The sequence below is a fragment of the Tympanuchus pallidicinctus genome, unplaced genomic scaffold (assembly GCF_026119805.1).
Source record: "Tympanuchus pallidicinctus isolate F22 unplaced genomic scaffold, pur_lepc_1.0 scaffold23, whole genome shotgun sequence".
Classification (NCBI taxonomy): domain Eukaryota; kingdom Metazoa; phylum Chordata; class Aves; order Galliformes; family Phasianidae; genus Tympanuchus; species Tympanuchus pallidicinctus.
The window spans coordinates 5,639,996-5,658,430 of record NW_026294740.1 but is presented as its reverse complement, the minus strand read 5'-3'; the positions used below and the strand labels follow the sequence as shown (position 1 = coordinate 5,658,430).

Below are 18,435 nucleotides of genomic sequence, written 5' to 3'. Positions count from 1 at the left end.
GCTTGCTGGGGCCTCGGCCCTCACAGTCCCCGTCCCAGAGCCCCTTTGGAGCCAGAGCCCCTTCCGCCGTACAGCCCGCGCCTCCGGACTCCGCAGCCCTTCTAGCCCCGCCCCCATCGTTCCCACCTCCCGCCCCCTTGTTCGCCTCAGCCAATCCGGCTCTTTGCTCCGCCCCGCGTAGCTCCGCCCATTCCCCCTCTGACCGACAGCCGCCTCATCCAATGGCGCGGCCCCCGCCCCCCTTCGCGTTGACCAATGAGGGCGGGCGGACGGCGCGGGCAGGTGGGGGGCGGGGCGAGGCCTGGGGCCGGCAGGGCGGCTGCACTCGGGCCGGGGGTCCGGCGGGCTGCGGGGTCGCGCGCTCGCGGCCTCCGCGTGGGGCCGTTCCTCGCCCCGCCGCAAGATGAGGAGCGCTCGGAGCAGCTGCTCGTGCCCGGGCGGCGCCGTGGAGCTGAGCCTTACCGGGATGCCCGTGCCCGTGACGCGACGGCCCGGCAGCGCCTCGACCGCCAAGCACGTGGTGCGCTCCGTGTCGGTCGTCGGCGATGGAAAAACGAAAAGGAACGCGCTGGTGGGTGATGCTGTGCTGGGGAAGAGGTGGGTTGGGATGGGGGGCTTTGGGGGCTGCGTCAGAGAACGGCCAGGGAGATGGGAGATGGGGCTGGGCAGGGAGGAGCGCGGTGGGATTGTGCGAGGACAGGGGCGGAGTCGTGCGGTCGGGGAGGAATAACTGAGTGCATCGGTGTGGGTACGGGGCTGAGCTGCTGGGAAGGACCTGCGGGTCCTGGAGGCCGGTGGTTGAGTTGGCATTGATTGACCGTGTGCCAGCAGCGTGCCCTGGGGCCGAGAAGGCCGTTGGTTCCCTGGGGTGCGTTGCACGGAGGTGCTCCCCTGCGCTCTGCCCTGGGGAGGGCACATCTGGAGCGCTGGGAGATACCCAAACCCACTGCATGCTCTCCTGCTCTGAGGATCCTGCTGGAGGAGGGGTTCTCTGCCGGCTGAGTGGTTGCTGCTGCCTTGGCGTTCTGCCTCGGTGTTTGTTTGCCGGGCAGGTAACGAGCCCAGCCCTGCTGTGTGCTGGGCAGCTCAGCAAACAAGCACAGCCCCACCTGTTCAGCGGGAGCCTGGCAGGGAGCTGGGGATACCCATGTTGTTAGTGGGGTGTCTGAGCATCACGGCAGGGCTGGCAGGGCAGCACCCACCCAAGCTGTTATTGGCGATCCCCCCTGAGTTTTGCTTTCTCCTCCCCAGGAGGATGCAGGATCCAGGGCCATCAACAACCTCCGGAGGTCCAACAGCACCACCCAGGTCAACCAGCGGGCGAACAGCACGCACAGGTATGGCTGCAGTGTGTAGCACCGCTCTGCCTGCTCTCCTGTCCCACCAGGAAACCAAAGCCGTGCACAGCCAGGCACTGAGACGTTCCGTCACACACATTGCAGGTCCTCACCTGGTTTTGCAAAGCTAAGGTCCCCTGTATTCAGGGAAGGGCGCGTGATTGAGAACTGGGGAAATAAGGATGGAGCTTTTCATTTGCAGCGACTCCTGGACTTACCTGAGCGTAGTTGGGCTGTGATAGAAGAGGGCTGTTCTCTTGACTCCACTGACCTCCCAGAGCCCATCTTTGAATGGAAATTTTCAGTTCTTCTTGCCCTTCAATTTATTTTCTCTCCACACGCCCTGCAGAAGCATAACGTTCTGTGTAAAAAAGGTATCATTCCTAGATTTGTGGCTGTGTGATGATTCTCTGTCCATTTTTCCCTATGCCTCTGCGTGCTGTGCCTTTGTCAGCCACTGCTGTGCTGCAGCCACGCTGCTGAGCCCAGATCAGAGTAGGCTTCTTGCTGGAGCAGCCTGAGCGATGGGAATCCTGCTATGACTGCCTCGTTGCCATGTGCATGCATTCAATATTAACCCCAGGACACGTATCCTTTCCTTCTCTTTGCCTTCGGGCTGAAGCTCAGAGCAGACAGGAGACTTCCTGCCCTTCTTTGAGAGCAGTTCTAGTGGAAGAAAGAAGGTGGCGAGTGTGAGCAAAACCTCTCTGGAAAAGAAAACCACGTGGAACATCCTGGTGAGGGTTGTAGGCTGAGCTGGCTGCTGGCACAAGGAGCAGAGCGTGGGATGGGGGTCTGGTGGGAGGGATTCCCCAAGGTCTGAGCACAGTGGGAATACGGGGTGTCCGCGGCAGCTGGGCTGATCCCTGCTCCTCCTGCAGTTGGCACAGTATCTAAGCCCAGGGCTGTGGCTGCAGCTCCGTGCACCTGGCTCTGAGGGAGGCAGGTGACAGTGCAGGAGGACTGCAGTGCTGCAGAGCTGAGATATTCCCTTGCTTGGGGGGGAAGTGGGTTTCTGGAGGAAGAACAAGGGGCTGGTTTGGTGCTTGCTCACTCTTATTCATGTTCCCCCCATGGCAGGACGATCAGCCACGAATCTTCCCCGGCCCTTCTGGCTCCCGTACTGCTGAGCCTCCAGCAGGCATGAGGAAAAAGGAAGCCACCGTGCTCCTAGCAGCCAATTTCACAGCCAACAATAGGTAGGAGGGGTGGCCCTGAGCCAGCAACGTGCAGGCCTGGTGCTGAAGGAACCAAACAGAAAATGCTTGGGCAGAGGAGGCGGTGCCAGTGCTGTGCTTGTGCTGTGCTGGGCCCTGATGAGGGATGTGCCTGGGGGTACGAAGGAGCGTGGTTCATTTGGGTTGAGGCCACTGGAGTTCTGGGAAGGGGAAGGAGTAAGATGTGAAACCCCTGGGGCTGGGAAAGTTTTAAGTGTGAGTGTTCAGCACAGCGTGAGCAGCAGGCTGTTGTGTCTGCTGGGCTGTGTGCATTGTCTGTGGGGTAACAGCTCCTGCATCCTCCCCTGCTTGCTGCAAGGAACGCTCGAGGCAGTGGTGAAGGTCACTGCAGGATGTGCTGTTTCCTTCAGATCCAGTCATCATGTGTTCTTTTCCATACATGCAAGGAGCAATAAGGGCGCGATGGGGAACTGTGTCACCACCATGGTGCACAATAACTATTCCACCACTGACAAGGGCCCTGCACCCAAAAGCTCCAACCAGGCTCCGAGCTCCCTCAAGTAAGTGTGGGCCAGCTGCTGGTCTGAGGGCTGCACCGACCCCACATCTGTGTGAGGCAGAGCCGGCTGGGATGGTTCCAGTGGCTTCATCTTCTGCCTTAGCAACATCATCAAAGCGACTGCGAACGAGGACAGCGAGAGCAGCAGCTTCATGAAATCTCAGAAGAATTTCTCCAGCAACAATATCCTGACCCGCAACAACAACAGCAGCCTGCCCCGGAGGAAGGAGGTGACGGAAGAGGAGGCAGAGAGGTGAGCTGGGTGGATGGGAGAGGCAGCAGGATGGCATGGGACCGGGTTTGTTGTTGTCTTGTGGGAGTTTGGGCCTGGGAATTGCTTCTCTTGGCACACAGGGTTGAGCGGCTTCTCCCTGCCCGCCGCTCAGCTCTGTGCCCTTTGCATCATCCCAATCAAAAGAACGTGTTCCTCTGCGTGTACCTCGCTGGGCTGGGGTGCAGGGCTGGGCTGAGCCGTCCCTGCTTTGCTGTGGCAGGAGGTGAAGGTGGGGGGCCGTGGGGCTGATGCTGCTTCCCTTGCAGGTTCATCCAGCAGGTGAACCTCGCTGCCGTGACCATCCAGCGCTGGTACCGACGGCACTCGCAGCGGCGCAGGGCGGGAGCAGCGGCTCTGGGGCGCTTGCTGGCTGCCAAGAGGGAGGTCTGTCCCCTGCTCTGTCCCCTGCTCTGTCCCCTGCTCTGTCCCCTGCTCTGTCCCCTGCTCTGTCCCCTGCTCTGTCCCCTGCTCTGGCTTTTCCTTACTGTCACATCTACCAGCCCAAAGCTGGGCTGCAGGGCACAGGGGGGCTTTGCTCTTGCATTGCAGCGGCTCCTGGCCCTGTCAGGGTGCCGTGGGATGCAGCCAGGAGCCTCTCCAGCAGCAGGCAGGGAGAATGGGGCAGAGTTCGTGCTGTTGCTGTCTTGGTTGCTCTCATGGTCAGAGGAGGGAAGTCCTCTCGCAGCTCGCTGCAGTGAACCAGTAACGATTGGCTCGTTAGGGAGTGACGTGTCATCTGCAGCTATTTGTGTTTCGCTGTGTTTAATTATTTATCCAAATAACAAAGAGCATTGTGGCTCTTGTTTGTGAGATGCTATTTTTAAGCCTTGTCTCCTTGGTGGTTTCAGCCTCGGATGACTAATAATTGCATTTGGTGTCTAGAGAAAAGAAGCTGCTGTAAAGTGGAGCTTTTTGGAGGGGTCTTTTCCTGCGAGGAGGGGTGGGCTGTGGGATGGGGTGACTTTGGGGGGGGTACATCCCTTCCCACTGCTTTGGATGTGGACGAGCTCCCAGTCACAGCATTGACCTTTCTCTCTGGAAGGAAAGGCAGCAGCAGCAGGAGGAGAGGAACGTCCTGGATTTGCGTGACAGGAAGGATGAGGAACGCCGGAAGATCCGAGAGGAGAAAGCACGGCTGGCACGGCGTGCTGCCATCCAGGTAGGGACAAGGCCCTGTGCTGCAACAGGACCTCAGCCTCTCCTCTGCATCTCGAGGGGCTTTCCATGAAGCTGAATTCTAGTGAGCGCTCCCTGTGGAGGCTGAGGTGCCACAGAGCAGTTTTCCTTTGCGCTCCTGCCAAGCTTGGCAGCTCACCCAGTGCTGGTTTCCATTAAGTTCTCAAGGAAAGGGAGACTGCACTCAAACTGAGGGCAATAACCGCAGCTCCTCGGGGCGGCCAAGGACGAGAGAGGTCCCCTGAGGGTCTGTCCTTGGGCTCGGGTCGCTCTGTGTTGTGCTTCCTGCATCAGTGCCAGGAGCACAGAGCAGAGCTCAGCACCTCGCTGTCCTCGCCGTGTTCTTGGCAGCCCTTGATGGCAGGAGGGGACGGGTGCTCCTGGAGCACGGATGAGGGGCTGGGCCTGCTACAGACCTCAGGGAGTTGCTCATTTGGATTGCAATAGAGCTGGGAAGAGTTTTAAAAGCCCCAGTTTCTCTTTGGCCTATATGGAGTCATGTTTCAGGGGAGTGCTGTGGGAGGCACAGCAGTGAGCAGCTGTGAAATGCTGCAGCAGCCCTGCAGACACGTGCTCGTGCCTTCACTGACTTCCCAGAACACAGCTGAAGCAGCCCCCAGGCACTGCTTTGCTTGGCCCTTGAGCTGCTGATGCAGTGTGGTCCATTCAGAGGTCCTTCACAGGGCAGCAAAGAACGCTGCACAAGGGCATGCAGGACCTCGTCCACCACCACCCCTCTGCTCCCAGCAGCCAGGAGCAGAGCTGCTCTTCCTGAGCTTGCACTTTCTCTGAGCAGAGTTGGCCTTGTTAACCATGCAGAGCTGGCTGTGCGGTGTGCTGCTGTCTCTTAGCCCTTGCTCCAGTGTGTCAGCACCACCCTGTGCTGGGCAAGACCTGATGACGTCTCTGTCCCTACAGGAGCTGCATCAGAAAAGGGCTCAAAAGGCTTCTGACACAAAGCGCTTGGCAGAAGAAGAGCTGGCACAGGTGAAGGAGAGCAGAAGGATAGCAAAGAAAAAACCTGCCAAGCCTGCTTCTGCACGGAACGGCAGTCCAGCCAGCAGCATCATCAAAGCCAACAATGCCGGTGAGTCCCTGCTGCAGGTGTCCATGCTTTGGAGCAGTGTGTGACGGGGGAAGGAGGGTGTTGGAGGGGTGGTTCTCACTCTGGGGAGCTGCTTGTTGCAAGCACATGAGAGCAGTCTGCTTCCTGCAGATGCCAATTTCCATTCTGTAGCTGCAGAGCCAGAAGCAAGCGGCCTCGCAGAGCTCAGCTCCACGCCTTCACAGGATCATGGTGTGGAGGACAAGCTGCAGGTGGGTCTGGCTTCGCCTCGAGGTGTTCCTGGCACAAACTGTTCTGCTGGGGTGGCTTTGGAGCCTGGGTTCGCTTCTGTGGAGATCCAGCAAACTGTTTGACTCTAAGCTACGCCATCATCTCCTCCAGGATGTGAGCTCCAGAGAGACAGGAGGCGAGGATCTGGAGACAGTGGTGACTGCTGTCAGCAGGGCTCCGTCCAAGGTGACGCTCAGTGAGCTGCTGGACACACTGAGGCTGCTGGAGGAAGAACCAGAGCTGCTGCCTCCTCCAAAGCTCTTCAAGAAAGACAAATACACCTGGGTAGATGGGGTAAGGAGAGGGCTGGGGAGAGTTGCATTGGTCCCAGGCAGAGCCTCCTCACTTGTGAGTTGTGGAGGGCAGGAAGGCTGGGAAATGTGGCTGGTTCCCTGCCACTGGGTGTGCTGGAGAAGGTAGTGGAGGAGTTTGGCGCAGCTGGGGTGTCCCCAAGGATGAGCAAAACCTGTGAGGGCTGAGCACAAAGAATGGGGCTGCTCCCTAGAGCAGATAGAGGACTGAGTTGCAGTGCAGCCCCTCCAAGCCTCCCACGCTGCTGGAGCTGCAGTGTCCCATGCAACAGCTGCATCCACCCTGCAGGAGCCCGGCTCCAACTCCCTGACTGCTGACAACTTGGAGAAATTTGGGAAGCTGAACCACTCCCCCGGTGTCCCTGAGGATGGGGCCCTGCTCTCAGAGGCCAAACTCCAAAGTATCATCAGTTTCTTGGATGAGATGGAGAAGTCTGAGCAGGAGAGGCCCAGATCTGCCACCTCAGCCACGCAGCGGGAGGTGAGCACTGGGTTGTGCTGGGGTGGTGGACCCCACAGGGGCGGGCCTCTGCCCTTGCCAAGGTTCCACGTGGTCTCTACCTTCCCTTATTCTTTTTTTTCCCTATCCCAGGGGCTCCTGTCTGAAGAGGAGCTGGCTCACTTGGAGCAGGCGTCGGCTGTTGCCACGGAGGTCACGAGCTCCATCATGAGGCTGAAGCTGGAAGTGGAGGAGAAGAAGCGAGCCATCAGCCTGCTGCAGACAGCCTTGGTGTGTGAGCCAGATGCTCTTGCTTGCTGGGAAGGAGGACAAAGAGCCCTCAGCAGACGTTCTTTTGGAGCAGCGTCTTTGAAGCACAAGATCACAGGTTTCCTGCCTGTGCCCAGCAGTGCGTAGCGCTGCAGAGAGCTCATGTGGGCAGCCAGAGGCTGCTGAGCCGTGCAGCGATCTTGGTCCTTGTTAGCATGGTAAAAGGTCTGCAAGATCCTTCCTGGTCTGCTGTGGGCTTCTCTTGGCCTTCTCTTGGCTGCCTGCTGTTCGAAGTTTGCCTTGGGCAGTCCAGAAGCCCTCGGTCCTGCGCTGAACTCCTTCCCTTTGTCATTGGGGCTTTGGGCTCCTTGCTGAGCAGGGCAGGTGGCTTGAGCACCCGAGGGCTTTGGTGTAGCTGCTCTGGTGGTTCTGCCCAGCGTGCCCTCCAGATTTAATAGTTATGTATTATATCTGTGTGTGTGCTGTTGCAGCTACTCCCTCTCATGTCTTGTGGTTCTTTCTTCCCTACATAAAAGGCTCAGCAGAGGGAGCTTACTGTCCGGCACGTCAAGCAGACTGAGAAGGAGCTTGGCCACCAGCTCCAGCTGCAGAGGGAGCAGTACGAGGCAGCTATCCAGAGACATCTGGCCTTCATCGACCAGGTAATACCATCCCACCTCAGCCTGCTGTTTCTGCAGCCAGATGTGGGACTGGCTGCGCCCTGCCTGTTTGCCTGATTCTTTTTTCACCCTTCTCAGCTCATAGATGACAAGAAGGTGCTGAGCGAGAAATGTGAGACTGTGGTGGCAGAGCTGAAACAAGTGGACCAGAAGTACAGCAAGAAGCTCACTCAGATGCAGGAGCAGCACGAGCTGGTGAGGGGAGAGGGCAGGTGGGCTGCAGGGAGAGGGGATGGGATGTGGCAGGGGCTCCCAAGCAGTGTGGTTTTGCACCTCAGGGAAGCCCAGTTGCTGGCTGTAGGTAGTGAGGCACAGGGCTTTGCCCTGGCTAAGGGTCTGTGCTGTCTGAAGCTGGGTGCATGGGACTGACTGAGTGGTGGCATAAACCCAGTGCCAAGAAGGATGTGTACCTGTGACGGTCTCCTGTGCTGGGTTACATCCAACCCCCTTTGCAGAACTAAGTGAGGAGAAGATGATAAGGTAGCACGGGGTGTTTGGGTCACACAGCAGAGTTCTGTGGGTGTCACGATGCTCTTTATGTCACCTGTCCCTGGAGGTGGGGCTGTGTGGTCCTGCTGCGGTGCTACTGCTGGTCCTTGCCCTCCTGCCCTGCAGGAGGGAACAGCTTGCCTCATCTCTGCTGCTTTGTGGCCCCGCTGTGGGGCTCATCCTGCTGACCTGCTCCCTGTTATCCTTGTCCAGAACTCCTGCAGCATTCACACACGTCTGAGCCTGTTCAGCCCTCACACAAAAACAGCAAAGACTTGCTGGGCTCATGTTTTCATGCTGCTATGCTTTGAGGATAAAGCCAGCATGGTATTGCTGTGCCTGGATTTGCTGCTGCAGTTCCCTCTCCCTGCTCCCAGCAGAAACAGCCCAGGAGCTTCTCTTCTTCCCCTGAGCCCCTGTGGTTGTCCCTGCTCTCCCATGCTTGTAACCATTTGGTTTTACTTCTTCCCTGCTTTCTCCTCTCTGCCCCCGTCGTTCTGTGATTCCCTTTTCTCTCTCCCTCTCCTCCTTTCTTTCTCCCCAGGTCTGGCGTGCTTTGGGCCCCTTTTGTGAGGTAAATGCATCCTTCACTCTTCTTGTGTCTTTGCCCTTCTGCCTGCATGCACCAACCCATCCACCCTGCAGCAGGGCTGGGTGTGTGGACACCCCTTCCCCACAGCTGTGGGATGGGAGACTCCCGTGCAGCAGAGCCTCAGCCCCATGTCCCCAGGGAAGGGGAGGCTGGAGGAGGAAGCACACGCACACCCTGACCTGCAGCCATTGCCCAGCCTCAGGTTCCCCTCTCCTCTCTGATAGGTGCTCCCAGCCACGGCCAGCAAGTGTGTGGGCTGCACGCAGCTGAGGACGTCAGCTCCTGCCTGCGATGCCCTTTGCTACAGCTTGAACTAATAAGGGTTTTCTTCCCTAGTTTCTCTCTGAAGTTTTGCTATTGGCTTCCAAACAGGAGATCAAAAAGCTCAAGGAACTCATGAGTGCAACGGAGAAGATCAGGAGGGAAAAGTGGATTGATGAGAAAACCAAAAAGATCAAAGAGATCACTGTGAAAGGTACGAACCCGTTGGATAGAGATGGAACACAAGAAAACCTGTGCATGTCTGCTCAACCCTTCCCAACCCATCCGTGCCACTGTGGCCAGGGCTGAGACACCCGCAGAGCTCTGGGTTGTGCTGAGCATCCTCCCTACTGCCCCAGGACTGGAGCCAGAGATCCAGAAGCTGATCACCAAGCACCGTCAGGACATTCAGAAGCTGAAGATGCTGCATGAGGCCGAGCTGCTGCAATCAGACGAGCGGGCAGCACAGCGGTACTGCAGGCAGGCGGAGGAGCTGCGGGGACTGCTGGAGCAGCAGAAGGAGGAGCAGAGCCAGCGGGAGAGGGAGCTGGCCCGGCAGCGGTATGTGGGGCTCGTGGCATCCAGCAGCCAGCCACAGTGGGTTCCTGGTGCTGTCAGCAGTGGGGCACGTGGGGCAGCCCCAGGAGGTGGTATCTGGGCATCCTCCAGAGATCTGTTGGATGGCATACAGGGCAGGGTGGAGGGAAAGCCCTGCAGCTCTGTGCTGGGGGCCCAAATGCCCTGAGCCTTGCACCTTGCTGAGACTGCTCTGCCCCCAGGTGTGAGAAGCAGCTGGAGCAGGAGGAACAAGCACTGCAGCAGCAGCGGCGCCGGCTCTATGCAGAGGTGGCCGAGGAGAAGGAGCGGCTCAGCCAGCAGGCAGCCAGGTGAGGGCTGGGGCTGGGGGGTGGCTCTGTGCCATGTGCCGTGTCCCCCTGGCACGTTGTGAGCTGTGGGCTGTGTGTGGACAGGCAGAGAGCAGAGGTGGAGGAGCTGAGGCGGCAGCTGGAGGCGAGCAGCTTGGCTGTCACTGCTGCACTGAAGGAGGAGTATGCCAGAGAGAAGGAGGAGCAGGAGAGGCGGCATCAGGTGTGTTGCTCCTCTGTCCCTTGGGGCCTAGCAGCACGAGCAGGGCTTTTCTGGGTGCATACAGTCCGTTCCCTGTGTCCTGACACAACCAGGAGCTGCGTGCGTGGAGCTGCGTGCTGGCACCCTGTGGGCAGCATGCGCACGTGGGATGAGGGAGGGCTATGCCCAGCTGTACCCACTGGAGCTGAGATTCTCTTCCATGTCCATCTGTAGACAGAAGTGAAGGTGCTGAAGGACCGACTGGAGCTTGAGAAACAGGCCTGGGAGGCCAGCTATGTGAAGAAGGAGGTAATGGCTGGGGCTGCCCTGCTTGGGAGGTGCTGCCCTCAGGCTCAGAGCTGATGTTTCCCCCTCTGTTGCTGTTTCCAGGAAGCCTGGCTGCTCTCCCGGGAGCGGGAGCTTAGGGAGGAGGTGAGGAAGGAGAGGGACAAAGAGATTGAGTTGGTCATCCAGCGCCTGGAGGCCGACATGTCCTCCGCCAAGGAGGAGTGCGAGCGGGCGGCTGAGAACAGGTGGGGAGGGAGAGAGGGTGCTCCCGATTGCCTTCCCTGTCTTCCAAGCCTGTGCAGGGAGCTCTGGACACGTGCTGGGGCTGGGGATCTCCCGTGTGGCTGCAGCACTGGGCTCTGTCCTCTTCTCCTTTAGGATCAAGAGGATCCGGGACAAGTACGAGGTGGAGCTGCAGGAACTGGAGAGGTCTGAGAGGAAGCTGCAGGAGCGCTGCAACGAGTTGAAGGGGCGGCTGGTGGAACTGGAAGGGGAGAGCATCCGTCTGCAGGGCCTGCTGAAGCACAAGGAGCAGGAGGTGGAGGAGATCCGGAAGGTGAGCAGAGAGCAGGGTTGGTGGGTCTGCCTCCAGCACGCTGCATCACAGCACGGGGTCACACCGGTGTCACCCTGCAGGTACGGGACCAGCTGTCACAGGAGAGGAGCAGCCTGGCAGAAGTGATCCGGCAGGAGTTTGCAGACAGGCTGGTGGGCACCGAGGAGGAGAACAAGAGGCTGAAGGCAGAGATGGCGGAGCTGCGTGCCCGGCAACGCCTGGAGCTGGACAGGGTGGTACGGGAGAAGGAGCGAGAGCTGGAGGAGGTCCATAGGAGGTGAGGGGCTTTGTGCTGGGCTTGCAGCTGGGGCAGAGGCACACGGCTGGCCTGGGGGGTTCCTGCTGGTCCAGCACATGTTCTGCAGCCTGCTGCGGGCCCACATTAAGCTCCTGCATGGACATGGAGGTGGGAAGTAGTTGCCATAGCTCCAGGAGTGCTTCAGGGCTGTAGAGAGCATGGGTTCTGGCACTGCTGGTGCTGGATGGGCGTCAAGCAGCTGGTCCTTTGCTTTTCCTGCCTGCGGGGGAGGGATTCTGCAAGCAGAACAGGAATGTGATGGGGAAGCACATTGTCTTCTGCAGGAGCACTTTCAGTGTGGGGCAGGGGCTGTGCTGGCTGCTGTCCATGTAAAGGCTGATCCCTCCTGTACCTTTGCAGGACTGTTCACCACTAGCTGCAGTGAGCAGGCAGAGCTCAGAGGCTTTCCCAGAGCCAGCCCAGTGCTTTACTTGGAGAGGCAGGGTCATGCCCTGAGCATGGGCCAATGCATTACCACCATGCACACTAAGCCATGAGCCAGTGGGGGTTTGCTAGGAAGAACTGGGAAGAAATTTCTTTAGTTAATGAAGTCATGTGAAACTCACGTCCCATTCTTCCTGCAGATGGCTTGATTCAAATGCGTAGTGCTACCAAAGTGAATAGCAGTGCTCGTAGCATGAAGGGGCACCTGAGGTCCAGAGCAGCTGCTCTGATGGTGCTGCAGCTTGCTTGGGGTGTGGAGGAGAGGGGCAGCTTTTTGCTGTGCCCAGATCCGGGAGCGATGAGAGCTGGGCGCTGGGCTCAGCCTCTCCCCATCTCCCTGCTCAGGGTGAAGACGGCCGTGGCGAGGAAGGAGGAGAACGTGAGCAGCCTTCGGAAGCAGTACGAGGTGAGCAGGTTGCTGCCCCTGCCCTTCCTGTGGCACTTCCCAGGCACAGCTCACCCTGGCTCGCTGTCTTCACAGGCTGCAGTGCAGAGAGCCGACCACCTGGAAGCCCTCCTGGAGCAGCAGCGCCGGCAGCTGCTGGCTGCCGAATAGCCCTGTGGCACCTGGGTGCATGGGCCCCTACCGTGGGGCTGGGGGTGGCCTCCTTCTTCCCTCCCCTTTTTTTTTTAATTGGTGCCTCAGTCGGGGGTCCCAGTGGGGCCACGTGGCAGCGTTTGGATTTCTGGTGGTTGTGTTTTAACAATAAAAGCTGCTCTGGTTTCTACAGCTTTGATCTATATGTCCTTGGGGAGAGGGGAGCCTCTGTGCTGTTGGCATCCAGGGCTTTTTTTGTTTCTTTTCTTCTCTGATGCGTGCATCCCCTCCCTGCGTGGCCCTGAGCTGTGCTGGGAGCCGGGGGCTGAGCCCTGTGGGCAGTGAGGGGCCCTGAGCTCTGTGCAGAGGGGAGGTCAGTGCCGTGTGCTGGCAGTGGGCTGAGCACAGCCTGTTCCCTGCCACCTCAGGGTGTGGGGGGAGAGGAGAGCCGTGGCCCAGCAGCTTGCTGTCTGTTCTGCAGCCCCGTTCTGCCTTTCAAATGAAATAGCTGGGAAGTGCAACGGGAGAAACCAGGCTGCTGGGAGGAGACGGGACCAGGGCAGGATGCGATCTCACAGCTCCGCAAATCCCTCACCACCACCCAACAACATTGGGAAACGCCTGCGCTGAGCTCACGGCATCTGTTTCCTCTTGTCAGGCAGTGTGTGACCCCTCTTGTGCAGGCTTTTCTCTCCAAGAAGGCCAGGGCTGCTGCTCGAGGACAGCAGGTTTTTCTCATTGGAGTCCCAGGGCTGACACGTGCCTTCAGCCAGGCTCTGTGTCTGTCCACAGGACAGAGGGCACAGCAGGCACAGTGTTCTCTCTGGGTCACCTCCCATAAAAGCCATCTCCCTGATGGTCGTTTCCCATAAAACACTCCATTTCATGCTGCAAACGGCCAAACCACACAAGCAGCTGATTGTGCACCAGTTCCCCCTTTCTTTCTCTCTCCCCTTTTTTGGCACTGTGGTAAGAACAGCCACCTTCCGTGTTACCCCGCAGTGATACCATGGTGGAGCATGGGGTGATGCTGCCCATACAACCCAGCAGAAAACCCCAAGTGGCACCTGCACTGCCATGGCTGCTGGATGGCAAAACCCACAGTGATGACAAGGGACGCCTCTGTTTCCTGCTTGCCCCAAAGACTGAATGATTCATAACCAGAAATCTGCATCGAGTGTGCAATTACTGTGCTGTGTGCTGACAGTCGGAGTTCAGCCTGATCGGCAGAAGGTGCTGGAAAGCCCAGGTAACGGGGTTCTAAAGCTGTGCTCATGGTTGGTTCTGTGTCACTGAGCTGTGCCAATAGCTGGCAATTCTGTGGCTGTAAGAAGTGTAGGCAGCAGTGAGCTGCGCTGCCGAGCTCTGCGTGTGACCATAGCATGGCTGTAAGCACGGCCCTGAGGGTCCCTGAGGGTCCATCCTGCAGTGCTGGGTGACAGCCCTCCAGGAAACACGCACCCATCTGGGGCGATGACTTGCTGTGAGCCCTGCTTTTACTGTTCTTGCTTCTCTAACTGCTTCCTGAGTTCCATTTCCCCCCTTTCATGCAGCTTCCGCCCGCAGCGCTCCGCACCGTGCCCTGAGCTGCGCTCTGTCCCATCTGCACCGTGCTGCCTGGGGCTGGATGCTGGCTGTCCCCGCTCCAGCTGTACTTTGTCACACGGGCACAGCGGCCACGGAGTCCCAAGGCCGACGGGAGGAAGGCAGGGGAGAAGACAGGAGCGCTTTCCACCTTGAGCCCTGCACCAAGGCTGAGGCTCCCATCCCTCCCTGCAAGCATCCACCATGAGAAGACCCCCAGGAGCCCGCTGCTGCCCCCCAGCCCTGACGCTGTGCTCGGGACGCTGTGCCCGCAGCACCGGGCTGCTCCTCGCCCTGCTCGCCGTGCTGCTGCTGCTCCTGCCGCTGCCCGCACAGCGCAGCCTGTGGCTCCAGCTCTCCAGGTATGGTGGGGCAGTGGGGTGGGAGCGGTGCGGCCCCCTGGCCGTGGGGTTGTTTTGCTCCAGAGCCGCATTGCCCTGGGGAATGATTAACCCCGAACCCACCTGTGCCTGCCCCCTCTCTGGGTTCTGTGCTCGGTGCAGCTCCTGGCCCAGGCCTGGGGCCCAAAGAGGTGACTCCAAGCCCAGCTCCTGCTTTCTGTTTTGTGGGGTTGGGGTGGCACAGCACTGCTCAGATGGGTGCGGGCAGAGCCACAGCGGCACACCTGCACCTGTCCTGAGCCTCCTCTGCACCTTCTGTCGCAGGGCTGGGGATGGGGATAGGACCCCCCTGCATCTCTCCTGGCCTCCTCTCTCTTCCTGCAGGACTCCTGTCCACCATAGAGCCACAACCACAGCAGCCCCACAGCAGGTGACACAGGCAGCACAGCCATCCCCTGTCCCTGGCATGCCACCAGACCTCGGGGACACATATGGGCAGGATGAGACCTACAGCAGCTCGGTATAGCAGTGCCACAGGGCTGGGGCAGGGACACAGAGGTATCATGTCCCTAGCTGCAGGACATCATGAAGGTGCTGTGCCGTGCGGTCACTCGTCCCCTGTGCTTCCAGGGCTGTCCCAACAGCATCAGGAAGAGAATTGGGGCCACCGAGTTTGGGGACACTTTCCTGCCCACCATCCCGGTGCTGCAGTGGGCACGGCACGCACAGCAGGATGAGTACCAGCGGCTGCGCCGATACAGGGGGGCTCACGGCTGGAAGGACATCCGCTGGGATGGTGCGTGCGGGTGGGGGCACGGCGGGTCCCTGTGCCCGTTGCACAGGAAAGGGAGAACAGCACCATCCCGTGGAGAGGGAGGAGAGAGTGCTGAATAGGAGACCCCCGCCTCCTGCCGCCCGCAGTGCTGAAGTCATCCCTGTCCCTCCTCAACGCCTCGAGCAGCGCTCTGCTCTTTGACACCCGCCCTCTGGCCGCAAGTTGCATCCGCTGTGCCGTGGTGGGCAATGGGGGCATCCTCCACGGCTCCGGCATGGGCCCCGCCATTGATGCTCATGACTACGTGTTCAGGTGAGGGCGTAGGGCACGGCCGGGTGCAGCTGAGGGGGAACCACCACCACCTCCCTGTACGTCCCTTTGCAGGGTGAACGGGGCCATCACGGAGGGCTTTGAGCACGATGTTGGCAGCAGGACGTCCTTCTACGTCTTCTCCACCAACACCATGGTGAACGCGCTGCACAGCTACGCCGCCGATGGCTTCCGGCATCCACCCCAAACACCGGTGGGGAATAGTGGGGCAGGGGGACAGGGGAGCTGTGTGCACAGCACCGTTGTCATCTCTTTGATTGTTGGTGCGTCCTTTGCTGCAGGAAACTTGCTACGTCTTCCTCCCAGACCACGACCGTGATTACCTGCTGCTGCGGGCGGCCCTGAGCCAGCAGCGTGTGGACAGCGGTCGGGATGAGGGGGTCCGGTAAGTGGTCGTGTGTGGGGAGGACACAAGCACATCCCTGTGCCCCACTGCTCCCAGCAGCTGCCTGCACCTCCCCACAGCCCCCAGGAATTCTTTGGGGAGGACCTGCAGGTGGGGAAATTTAGGATGCTGCACCCGGATTTCATCCGCTACCTCAGGAACCGGTAAGAAGCCCCCAGGTGGGGGGATTCCCCTTTCCCATCCCACTGCTGGAGGTCTCTCAGGCTCCCATTCACTCCCTGCAGATTCCTCCGTTCCCACATCCTGGCCACCCCACTCTGGCAGCTGTACCGGCCCTCCACCGGCGCCGTGATGCTGCTGACCGCCATCCACACCTGTGACCAGGTGGGCACCCTGTGTCCACAGCTCTGCTCTGGGTGCAGCACAGCTCCTGCAGCCCTCCACCCCACCCAGCAACGCTGCTGCCTCCCACTTGGCATCCACGCACCCCCTCTGCCACGGTCACTGCTCGTAGATCTGCTCCCACAGCACTGCCCCATCCCCTGTGCCAGGGTGGTGAGCTCAGCCCTGTGTCTTGCAGGTTAGTGCCTTTGGGTTCATGACACCGGGCTACCGGGCGTACTCAGATCACTACTTCGACCGTGGGCACAAGGAGGTGCAGTTCTTCATCAACCATGACCTGAGGATGGAGATGCAGCTGTGGCAGCGACTGCAGAGCAGCGGGATCCTGTGGCTCTACACCGGCTCAGAGGGGACGTGATGCTGTCGGGGGGCTGGGTGTGCTGCTGGGACCTGTGAGTGAGGAGCTGGGACTCGAGCAGAGTTTGTGATGAGTTTTTCCAGGCCCTGCACAGCTCTGCTGTGGGGTAAAATTAATGAATCACGTGAATCTGAGTGCGGGAGAAATAGGAATTGAACCTGTCCCTACCTGGAGAATGGGAGTGGTGAAACACCCAGGGAGAATCTGGTGCTGTGACTCCATGGGGGGCTGCTGTGTGTGCAAGGGGCTCATGGGTGAGTCCCTAATGTGGTTGTATAGTGGCATCTCCTGCTGGGGCTGCCTCCTGCCCATCTGGGGGGCTCTGCAATGCCTCTACCCTGGGGAGGGATTTGTAGCATCCTCTGTTTGTTGCCATAGCCCTGAGGCGGCAGCCCCTGTCCACATCCCCCATTCTGTGGCTGGGAGGGCCCCTGGCGCCCTTCGTGCCCGTCACTCCTGCTGCTCTCCCGGGGGGCTCTGCCCCCATCCCTGTCTCTCCCCAGCATCACAGAGCTTTTTCTAGGCCAGTGCCCAGTTCAGGCATGAATAAACCAGCGGCGTTGCATAACTGGGGCTGCAGATTTACACCGGATGGCTGCCCGAGCCCTGCTGCTGCATGGCACCCAGGGTCCCCAGGCCCAGGGCAACTGCCTGCCTGCCACAACCCTGCCCCATCCCTGCAGGCAGATGGAGCAGAGCAGCGCAGCAGTCACTCGCCGGCTGTGCCAAGCTCCCCAATTAAGGAGCCTCCCTCCCGCCGTGGATTAGCCAGGATCAGTGGAGCCCGAGAGCGGGCAGAGCTGCTCGGTGGGAAGGAGGTCAGGAGGGCCGGGTGCTTTTGGCAGCCGCTGTGCAGAGATTGTGGCTCAAGCTGGTGTCTGCCCAGCAGGGATTAGCTGCAGCCCCAGACAAAGTGGCCGGGTGGCTGGAGGGGACGATCCCAGTTCCCATCCCACGCCGAGCATCCAACACGACGCCTGGGTTATTTCGACCACAGCCACCCCACAGCCAGAAGGCTCCATCGGGATGGGCTGTGGGTGCCTGCTGCAAGCTGCCCGCCCACCCATGGGTATGTTCTGCCTTGTGGTGACTCAGCTGTGCCAGCTCAGCAGCGCACGGAGCAGGGCCATGGGAACAGCCCCGCAAGGCCACCACCTCCCCATGGCACCCTCTGCCCTCTGTCACCTCCCCACCCCACAACATCCCCATCCCTGGAGCCCAAAGCTCCATCCCAGCATGATGCACAGGGGACATGTGGGTGTCCCGGGTCTGCGCTGAGCCAGAGCATTGGGACATGGCCTGCACATGGCTGGGGCAGTGGGGGGGGGCGTGGGTGTGCTCGTACTGGGGGGCAGCAGTAGCACGAAGGAGCGAGCTGGTTCCTGATGATGGAGGAATGTTTATTCCCTGTGAAGTCTGCAGTTCTTCCAGCCCTGTATCTATTTGCGGCAACGTGACATGTGCGGCGTGGTGTTCTTTGCAAGCTTGAAGTCTTGTAAAAAATTAATTGTTGTATGCAAAATTTGGCTTCAAATTTTAAAAGCATCAGTCAGCCCTGTACTGAAAGCTGTGTGTGCTGCTCCCCAAGGAGTGCAGACCCAAAGGGACATCTGTCGCGGGTCCCTGCACCCAGCTGCCTCCTGCTGACTGAGTGTCCCTGCAGGGTTGCAGGGATGGTGTGGTGCACCCACGTTTTGGGGGTGCAGCCCCACGTGCGGGGGCTGCAGCGTTGAGCTCACGAGGCTGAGCTGTGCTGTGTTTATAATCCCAGCCCAAAGGGTCACCCACTGAGTGGGGATATGTGGGGTGCTGCTCCCCTGCCAGGGATTGGGGGCCTCGGGTCCTGGGGGTGATGCTGGGACAGGTGGAGATGGAGGATACAGGGGCAGAGCGTCCCCTGTCCCGACCCACGTTATCACATCAGCCCCATCCCATCCCACCCCCCCCATCCCACCCCATCCCATCCCGGCAGACGGTACAGCACTATCGTAGCTCCGCGGGGCCGACGTTGCCTTCACCGACCGTGGGGTGGGGGCTGCCCCGTGGGGTCCCCCTCTCCGAAGACGGGCTGGGGGTATCTCCCGTCGGGGCCGCGCGGGGGCGGCGGAGGCGCGATCCCAGCGCTGCGGACCGAGGGCCGCCACCTGCCGCCCCCTCCTCTCTCCTCCCCTCCCCTCCCCATCCCGCTCGGCGGCGGCGCGGCCC

At 60.0% G+C, this 18,435-nt stretch overlaps 2 protein-coding genes across 6 annotated transcripts; both read left to right on the top strand.

Annotated features, from left to right (window-relative positions):
* The first annotated feature begins 301 nt into the window (after window positions 1-301).
* On the top strand, window positions 302-12,286 carry CEP131 (centrosomal protein 131). 3 transcript variants are annotated; one of them, XM_052687781.1, is made up of 26 exons: window positions 302-571; window positions 1,252-1,337; window positions 1,960-2,074; window positions 2,418-2,536; window positions 2,962-3,075; window positions 3,178-3,327; window positions 3,615-3,732; window positions 4,391-4,507; window positions 5,443-5,611; window positions 5,741-5,841; window positions 5,972-6,154; window positions 6,461-6,652; window positions 6,764-6,901; window positions 7,417-7,542; window positions 7,639-7,755; window positions 8,594-8,623; window positions 9,014-9,116; window positions 9,262-9,463; window positions 9,682-9,789; window positions 9,874-9,991; window positions 10,205-10,279; window positions 10,361-10,503; window positions 10,637-10,814; window positions 10,895-11,091; window positions 11,902-11,962; window positions 12,038-12,286. In XM_052687781.1, the coding sequence occupies exons 1-26, from the start codon at window positions 404-406 to the stop codon at window positions 12,110-12,112; spliced, it is 3,303 nt and encodes a 1,100-aa protein (XP_052543741.1). In that variant the 5' UTR covers window positions 302-403; the 3' UTR covers window positions 12,113-12,286. The 3 variants fall into 3 exon arrangements, with proteins under 3 accessions (XP_052543741.1, XP_052543744.1, XP_052543742.1); XM_052687784.1 differs by lacking the exons at window positions 11,902-11,962; window positions 12,038-12,286 and adding an exon at window positions 11,697-11,872 and having other exon boundaries at window positions 303-571; XM_052687782.1 differs by lacking the exon at window positions 8,594-8,623 and having other exon boundaries at window positions 304-571.
* Window positions 12,287-13,882: 1,596 nt separating this feature from the next.
* LOC128082991 (alpha-N-acetylgalactosaminide alpha-2,6-sialyltransferase 2-like) lies at window positions 13,883-17,782 on the top strand. Of its 3 annotated transcripts, XM_052687789.1 has the most exons (9): window positions 13,883-14,040; window positions 14,404-14,539; window positions 14,650-14,815; window positions 14,941-15,106; window positions 15,179-15,317; window positions 15,406-15,509; window positions 15,590-15,673; window positions 15,755-15,854; window positions 16,051-17,782. In XM_052687789.1, exons 1-9 carry the CDS (start codon window positions 13,883-13,885, stop codon window positions 16,228-16,230), a joined length of 1,233 nt encoding a protein of 410 aa, XP_052543749.1. In that variant the 3' UTR covers window positions 16,231-17,782. The 3 variants fall into 3 exon arrangements, with proteins under 3 accessions (XP_052543749.1, XP_052543750.1, XP_052543748.1); XM_052687788.1 differs by lacking the exon at window positions 13,883-14,040 and having other exon boundaries at window positions 14,058-14,539; XM_052687790.1 differs by lacking the exons at window positions 13,883-14,040; window positions 15,755-15,854 and having other exon boundaries at window positions 14,055-14,539; window positions 16,051-16,179.
* The last annotated feature ends 653 nt before the right edge of the window (window positions 17,783-18,435 follow it).